Genomic DNA, 8,481 nt, shown 5'->3' with positions numbered 1-8,481 from the left:
CGGACCTACGATGAAACCTGGAGCTGTAATTAACAGGCTGTTGGTATAATCCAGGAAAGAGATAGTGAGATCTTAGACTGGGAATAACAGAGATGTGTCGAAATGGCTTCGTGGCTCTAGCCTCTCTCCTATTAAAATGTTTCTCAAACTTGCCTGATGATAAAAATCTATGACGTCTGGTAAAAGTACAGGTTCCCAGAGTCCCATGCTGGGATGCAGAGGGGGTCTGGGAATCTGTTCTTTAAACAAACTTCCTGGGCTTCCCTGATGGCACAGTGGTTAAGAATCCGCCTGCCAGTGCAGGAGACACGGGTTTGAGCCCTGGTCTGGAAAGATCCCACATGACGCGAAGCAACTAAGCCCGCAAACCACAACTACTGAGCCTGCGCTCTACAGCCCGCGAGCCACAACTACTGAGCCTGCGCTCTAGAGCCCGCAAGCCACAGCGCCGAAGCCCGTGCGCTCTGGAGCCCATGCTCCACAACAAGAGAAGCCACCGCAATGAGAAGCCCGCGTAACACAACGAAGAGTAGCCCCCTGCTCACCGCAACTAGAGAAAGCCCGTGCACAGCAACAAGGACCCAACGCAACCAAAAATTAATTAATTAAAAAAAAAAAAAACTTCCTGAGGGATTCCTTTCACTAGGCAAGTTTGTCCCGTGTTACCCCGCAGTGTACACTGAGAAACAGACCTTCCTTTCCCATGTAAAATAATTCAATCTTTCTAGAGATGGTGCTTTTCATGACCCCAACCAGCGGAGGATCCAGGTGTAAACTCACAGGTCACGGAATGCTTTCCCTACTTAGAACTAAAAGCACTTCAGCTGTAACAGCTCCAACGTTTAGGTTATCTACATCCGTGTTTTTTAAGTGTGTTCCTTGATATATGAGGGTTTTTTTGTTTGTTTGTTTTGTTTGTCTGCAGTATTAATAGATGTACAGCTGTCAAGAGAGGCCAGAAGGAGGTACTCCAGCAAGATCTGCTGGGAACAACAGGAGTGCAGAGCAATGTATGGAGCAAGAGTCTAGCTCGATCTACATTCTATAAACGTCCTGCGGAGCTCAGCGCACCTCCCCAGCCCATCAGTTGCTGACCCGGGGACTTTATTACTTGCCCCCAACCTCTGCCAGCTCCTGCAGAGGAAAACATCAAGACCTTATATGGATTACATCCTTGGAAAATACATTTCAATAATTGGCCTAATTGTGTGTGATCCAGTTGGAGCAAGAAGGAAACTTTTTGCCCTCTATCCAGTTATCTTCTTTATCAATTCATCCACACAGAGAGCATGCACAATAGGTAGGAGAACAAGTCTAGGTACCAGTTTACCAACGTTCAAATCCTGGCTTTTTCATTTATTAATTGGAGAAGTTACTTAATATCTTTGCTCTTCAGTTTTCTCATCTGAAAAATACAATGATTATGGTGTACTAGTTTGCTAGGGCTGTCATAGCAAAGTACTACAGATTGAATTGAGACAGGAAGGAAGGGGGCATGGCACAACCTTTTTTTTTTTTTTTTTGCCATGCTGGGTGGCATGTGGAATCTTAGCTCCCCAACCAGGGATGGAACCCTCGCCCCTGCATTGGCAGCTCAGAGTCTAAACCACTGGACCGCCAGGGAAGTCCCAAGGGCACAACCTTTAAAAGAATGACAGCCTTTGAGGATATGACAAAAACTGGTTACCACCATGTGCTTGCTTCGGCAGCACATATACGAAAATTGGAACGACAAGAGAAGATTAGCATGTTCCCTGTGCAAGGATGACACACAAATTTGTAAAGCGTTCCATATTTTTGTTTAAAAATAATTCTGGTTACAACCAATTAGGCCCAAGATGGAGGAAGATTCAATTTCCAGTAGACCTTGAGCCTCCCTATACACTCATTGTAATATATTAGCATATGCTAAATGACTCACCCACAGGTGCCATGACAGTTCCCAGGCTGACCATAAAAGGCCAAAAAGTGGGTGATGGCCCAGTTCCTGGAAATTCCTGCCCCTTCTTCAACATAGTTAGAATATTCTTCCCACTTGTTAGCATACGAAATTACCCAGCCAATAAAAACTAACCACCCCACAACCCAGGGCCACTCTCACGTTCTGAGACAGACTACATTCTGACTATAGGATGTGTATCTCTTTAAATAAACTTGCTTTCCCTTTACTATGGCTCACGCTTGAATTCTTCCCTGGGCAAAGTCAAGGACCCTCACTTGGTGGCCTGTCCCAAGGACTTGGCTGAGACCTGAGATGTGACCATTTTCTTGTGCCCCATTCTCCTGCAATAGAATAGCTTAGACAACAGAAATTTATTGTCTCACAATTTTGGAGGCTAGGAGTCTGAGCTCAAGCTGTCAGCAGGGTTGGTTTGTTCTGAGGCCTCTCTCCTTGGCTTGCAGATGGCCATCTTCTCCCTATGTCTTCACATGGTCTTCCCTCTGTGTATGTCTATGCCCTCATCTTGAAACAAAGCACGACTCTGTGAGGACCTCCCAGGTACAAATCGTTTCTCTGCATTGCTCCCTTCTCCCCCAATTTCTTGTTTGTAAGAAACAGAGTTCATTCAGCCTCCTTAACTTTCCCTGAATTCCAAAGGGCAGATTCAAACAGTTGCTAATCAGGGAAGAGAGGGAATGTAGAAATAGGGGAGGAGCAGTCAAGAAACCAGGTGGGGCAGGGTCCTGCTTCCTCCCCAGGGAATATCCATAACAATGTATCTTTGAGTTCTTCCTCAGGAACTAAGGCCCCGCCACCCAGGTGGAAGATGGAAACTTCAGGCTGAGCCTAAGATTCCTGGACCACTCCCCTGTTACCTCACCACCAACCAATCATTAGAAAGTCACACACACTGCAGCCCCCACCCCAAATTTTGCCTATAAAAACTCTTCCCTGAAAACCATCAGGGATTTAGGGTTTTCTGAGCACCAACCACCCGTTCTCCTTGCTTGGCCCTGCAATAAACCTTTCCCTGCTCCAGACTCTGACATTTCAATTTTCTTCGCCTCACTGTGTGTTGGGCACATAAACTTGGGTTTGGCAACAGCTGGAAAACCTCTGTTGCTGGGGAAATGCGCTGCATTCGCCTTTGCATGTTTCTCACTGACTTAAAAATTAAAACCTGCCATTCAGACTCTTCTCACATCAGTCTATTGAGTGGAATTCTTTAAGTCCCAAACTCATGTGAGCTGTGCTTTCTCATTTCAGTCATGCACCAGTATGGTTTGTTTGACCAAGCCTAGATGGTTGAGAAATCTGTGACGTTCAGGTCAGAACCCACTCAACAGGGTGAGCCAATCAATAGGGTCAAGACCCAAACTGAGGAAACATCAACTTCGGGGAGGAAAGGCACTCCAGCACCCACTCCTACCAAATATTCATAGGATGGAGAAGCACATGAGAAAATATATCAAGAATACCTTTGTTTTTTGACAAAGTATTCCATAGGGTGATCTGTTGACTTTATCCGTCTTTATTTTGGTGCTGTTATGTGTCTGTCTTTTAGTTAAAGACCATTTGTGGTACTTAGTTAATATTATATATTCCACATTGTGAAATAAGTTAAACAATGGGAAAATGATCTTTTATGTAACAGTTAACTTGCTTTCCCATAAAAGATAATGAGTCTAAATATCTCTCACCTAAAGAAATAGTTAAAAATGTAAGTTGGCAGTCAACACACAAGGGCTAAATGGCTGTAAGAACTTTCATCTTCAAAACAAGGTACTGAGTCTTTAAATGGATTTTCCCTTTCAGTCAGTCCGTCAACAAATATTTATCAGTCTACCATATGCCAAGGGCTGTGCTAGTGCTGGGGTACAATGATGAACAAGATAGATAAAGACCAAAGAGGAAATTAAGACAGAGGAACAGGGGAGAGATTAGTTTTTTTAATTCATTAAGAACTATTTGAGACAGAATAGGCAAGAATGACCTCTCTGAGGCTGACTGTTTAAACTGATGTTTAAACTGAAACTGAAGCAAATGCAGTCTTTGAAGTGATGCAGGACAAGGGAGACGGGTGTGGTGTGTGTGTTCGGTGGTGGAGGGTGTCCAAAATGAGCCTGGAGAAGAACGCTGGAAGACATTGATGGGTTTTAAGGAGGAAAGGGACATGATTTCGCTGCATAGGATGGGAAGGGGAAGTAAGGAAATGAGTTAACAGAGCATATTTGCATAGTCCTGCAAGATGCAGAAGGCTTACACAGGGTGGTAGTTGATAGGGTGATAGCACATAGATTTACAATGTATTTTGAAGTGGAGGCAACAGGACTTAAAAATAATTTGACATGGGGATGGAGTTGAGAAAAAAATTATCCAGGACTCCCAGGCTTCTGGTTGAGGATCATTTCCCTCAGTTTATTTCCTTCAAGTCACTTACCACAATTAAAGCAACTTAAGCCATTATCTTGTTATTTTATTTGTTTAGTTGTTTACTCTGTCCATCAAGAATAATGCTGTCAAATTGAAAAGTAATGCATGATCCAGTAATCTGACTCCTGGGCATATATTCAAAGAAAACCATAATTCAAGAAGATACATGCACCCCAGTGTTTACAGCAACACTATTTACAATAGCCAAGGCATGGAAGCAACCTAAATGTCCACTGACAGATGAAAGGATAAAGAAGATGTGGTACATATATACAATGGAATATAACTCAGCCTTAAAAAAAATGAAATAATGCCATTTGCAGCAAGAGGGATGGACCTAGAGATCATCATATTAAATGAAATAAGCTGGAAAGAAAAAGACAAATATCATATGATATCGCTTATATGTTAAAAAAAAAGATGCAAATGAAATTATACACAAAACAGAAATAAATAGACCCACAGACATAGAAAACAAACTTACGGTTACCAAAGGGGAAAGGGAGGGGAGGGATAAATTAGGAGTTTCAGATTAACATATACACACTACTATATATAAAAGAGATAACCAACAAGGACCAACTGCATAGCACAGGGAACTATACTCAATATTTTGTAATAACCTATAAGGGAAAAGAATCTGAAAAAGAATATATAGATATATATATAAAGAATATATATATGTATAACTGAATCACTTTGCTGTACAACTGAAATTAACACAGAATTGTAAATCAACTCTACTTCCACTTAAAATTTTTTAAAAAGTAATGCAAAACACATAGGTAATTTAAAATTTGCTAGTAGTCACATTAAAAAAGATGTGAAATTAGTTTTCATGATATATTTTACTTAAACCGATATATCCATAATATTATTTCAATAAGCAAATAAAATAAGAAATAATGGGAGGGGCTTCCCTGGTGGCACACTGGTTAAGAATCCGCCTGCCAATGCATGGGACATGGGTTCGAGTCCTGGTCCAGGAAGATCCCACATGCTGCAGAGCAAACTAAGTCCGTGTGCCACAACTACTGAGCCTGCGCTTTAGAGCCCGCGCTCTAGAGCCCACGAGCCACAACTACTGAAGCCCATGCGCCTACAGCCCATGATCTGCAATAAGAGAAGCCATCGCAATGAGAACCCCACACACTGCAATGAAGAGTAGCCCCCGCTCGCCGCAACTAGAGAAAGCCCGGGCGCAGCAACGAAGACACAGCACAGCCAAAAATAAATAAGTAAAGTAAATTTGTAAAAAAAAAAATAATGAGAGATCTTACTGTTCTTTTTGTACTGAGTCTTCAAAATACAGTGTGTATTTTACACTGACAGACAGTGCACCTCAGTTCCGACTAGTCACATTTCAAGTCCTTAATAATCGCCTGTGGCTAGTGGCTATGTACTGGACAGTGCAGATCTGGAGCAAGAGCCACTGAAGGCAGGCACATTCAGTCTAGTTCACTGTTTCTCTCCAGCAACTGAAACGTTCAGTGGCACACTGAGAATTTGATATGTTTTGAATGAATAAATAAATGCCTGGCGATGGGGGCGTTTATTGGAAGCTGTAGTTTTGGGAGTGGGTTCAAAGCTTCCGTTTTGGACTCGTTAGGTGTGAGGTGTCTACAAAACCTCACAGCGGAGATGTCAAGAAAGGAAGTGGAGATGAGAATCTGGGACTGAGAAGAGAAATCTAGGTAGAGGTATAATTTTGGCATCTTGATGGGTTCTGAATCCAAGGGAATTATTTCTGGGTTGCCTTGGGAAAGAGTGCAAGAGAAAAGGAAAAGCCTAGGATCCTACTTGCAGAGATACCAAGTTAAATGTTGAGAATGTTGAGTGAGAGAAAAAGAAAATCAAGAAAGTGTGGTCATGTCAAGAAATCAAAAGGGGAAGCGTTTCAAGGAGAAAGGAGTAGTCAACCCTACTGAAAGGTCCGGTTAAAAAATAATAAAAGAACAAAGAAGACAAGAGCAATGAGATCTTAATAATCCTGACACTCATTCCACAGTCATGGTCTCTTTTTAGCCTTCCTTATAATGTTGTTAGTCAGAGAATGATTGGCATTTCTTTTTAACACAAAATTTGAACATTTTAAAGAAGTTTGGCCTCCAAAAGATCAAGAAACCCAGCTAGTTTATGGAAGAACCAGCTCAAGAATCCAAGACCCTTAGTCCAGCATTATTTAAAGAACATACTTCAAAGCACTTGGAAATAACAAGGGACCATGGAGTTTACGGAGGGAGCATGACTGTCTGTGACTTCACCAGGTCTAGGTGGTTTGAGAGCAGGTGTACACTTCTTTCAAGTATGGAACTAGACCAAGGTTACGTGATTGGGATTTGTTGCAAGTTTCCTAAGTGCCTTCTGCCCTTCACTGATAACGGTAAGAATTCTTAACACACTGTTCGTCATAGAACTCCATTTCTCAACCTGTCTTAGGCAATGTTATTCTACTACTCCTGCAGGGCATTAATATTAATTAAAAACAACTTTATTCAAGAAAAAGGTCAGTTACAAACATTTAGCAAGTGTGTTCTTATGGGTAAATCAGGCTTTCTCTGCTGTCTTTCAAAACACAAGGAATGAAATGATCTCATCTAAACTCTATGGCTAAGTAGTTGCGTGACCCTGAGCGAGATTTTACCTTTCCTGTACCTAGCTGTTCTTATCTACAAAACAGAGGGGTTAAACCAGATGATCTCTACTTCGTCAAATAATTTATGATTTAACGTTATAGTTAATTAGGTTTCCTTCTGTCCACATGTTTAACTTCAAATTTGATCAGTGTGAGAAGATCATCCTAAAGGAGTCAAGAAACCTAGGAATGAATTCCAAGTTCACCATCAGGTAGATCTGCAATCACTGTCCCCGTGTGTTAAAGGGGATGGTAACTCTCAGGCTCATCTCCCACACGGCTGTTTTGAGGACTGAACCAGATAAGTCAAGTGAATGTTTTGTAATCTGTATAGTTTCAGAGAAATTAGAAGTGCAATTATTGTTAAAGCAGGTGTCTGAAACACGGTATATATTATCCCTCCCAACAAATAACAGGCTGAGTCCCTGTTACTTATCCTTAGGGCATAAGACTTGTTACTTTTGTTGAGTAGATTATGGTATTGGAATATGCTCAAAATGAGAATGGAGATGAAACTCCTGATGTCTCCAGAGAGCACCTCTCTTTGAATGTTTACAAGAAAATAATGGGAGAAAGAAAGAGGGAAGGAAGGAAGGAAGGAAGGAAGGAAGGAAGGGAGGGAGGGAGGGAGGGAGGGATGGAGGGATGGAGGGATGGAGGGAGGGAGGGAGGAAGGAAAGAAGAAAGAAAGAAAGAAGAAAGGGAGAGAGAAAGGAAGGAAGGAAGGAAGGAAGAGAGAAAGAAGAAAGAAAGGGAGAGAAAGAAAGGAAGGAAGGAAGGAAGGAAGGAAGGAAGGAAGGAAGGAAGGAAGGGAGAGAAAGAAAGGAAAGGAAGGAAGGAAGGAAGAAAGAAAGAAAAAGAAAGAAGAGAGAGAAAGAAAGAAAAAGAAAGGGAGAGAGAGAAAGTGGGAAGGAGGAATTCACAGGCAGAGGAGGAAGAAAGGCCATAGCAAGGCAAATTTAAGGAAATAAAAGGCGAGTTAGGAGAAGTAACAGGGGTGGGGAGGCGAAGTGGGCAGCAGGGCAGGAACAGGAGCCAGTTAGCCCGGGGGCGGGGGGCTGGAGTGGGTGGCGACTCAGTGGCTAGTCCAGCCACTTGCCAGGCGGGCACCAGGCGGAGGAGGAGGGTGAGGGTGGGGCTTGGCGAAGGGCAAAGGCTGGGCAAGACTTAAAAGGGAGATGACCCTGGCTAGTTGGTGCCGCCTTTGACCTCCGACGCCCGGGGCAAGGGGACCCAACGCGGGAAAACGAGAGAAAAGGGCCACCGCTGAGACAGTCCCGCGGGCTCGCGAGGGAGGCGAACGGACCGGAGAGGGGGGACCCCTGGGAGCGCCCGGCACCCCGCCAGCATGTGCGAGCTATACAGCAAGCAAGACACCCTGGCGCTGAGGAGGAAGCACATCGCGTGAGCGCTCCCCAGCCCCGAGGAAAGGCGCAGAGAGGGGGAGTCACCGGCGCGGGGGCGGAGAGCC

General features: G+C 43.4%; 1 protein-coding gene and 1 non-coding gene across 4 annotated transcripts in view; both read left to right on the top strand.

Moving 5' to 3' along the window:
* Nucleotides 1-1,693: 1,693 nt before the first annotated feature.
* Nucleotides 1,694-1,799, top strand: LOC112397700 (U6 spliceosomal RNA). Its single transcript, XR_003002854.1, has one exon. It is a non-coding gene; the product is annotated as a U6 spliceosomal RNA (small nuclear RNA).
* Nucleotides 1,800-8,203: 6,404 nt separating this feature from the next.
* Nucleotides 8,204-8,481, top strand: part of ETNPPL (ethanolamine-phosphate phospho-lyase) — a 27,982-nt gene continuing 27,704 nt past the window's right edge. For all 3 annotated transcript variants that reach the window (XM_024741952.1, XM_024741957.1, XM_024741951.1), the window contains exon 1: nt 8,204-8,414. In XM_024741952.1, coding sequence (XP_024597720.1) covers nt 8,359-8,414 — 56 coding nt within the window. In that variant the 5' untranslated portion in view covers nt 8,204-8,358. The remainder of the gene's footprint in view (nt 8,415-8,481) is intronic.

The sequence above is a fragment of the Neophocaena asiaeorientalis genome, unplaced genomic scaffold (assembly GCF_003031525.2).
Source record: "Neophocaena asiaeorientalis asiaeorientalis breed wild unplaced genomic scaffold, Neophocaena_asiaeorientalis_V1.1 scaffold534, whole genome shotgun sequence".
Taxonomy (NCBI): domain Eukaryota; kingdom Metazoa; phylum Chordata; class Mammalia; order Artiodactyla; family Phocoenidae; genus Neophocaena; species Neophocaena asiaeorientalis.
The sequence above is the reverse complement of the archived record's forward strand: the minus strand, read 5'-3'. Positions and strand labels throughout refer to the sequence as shown.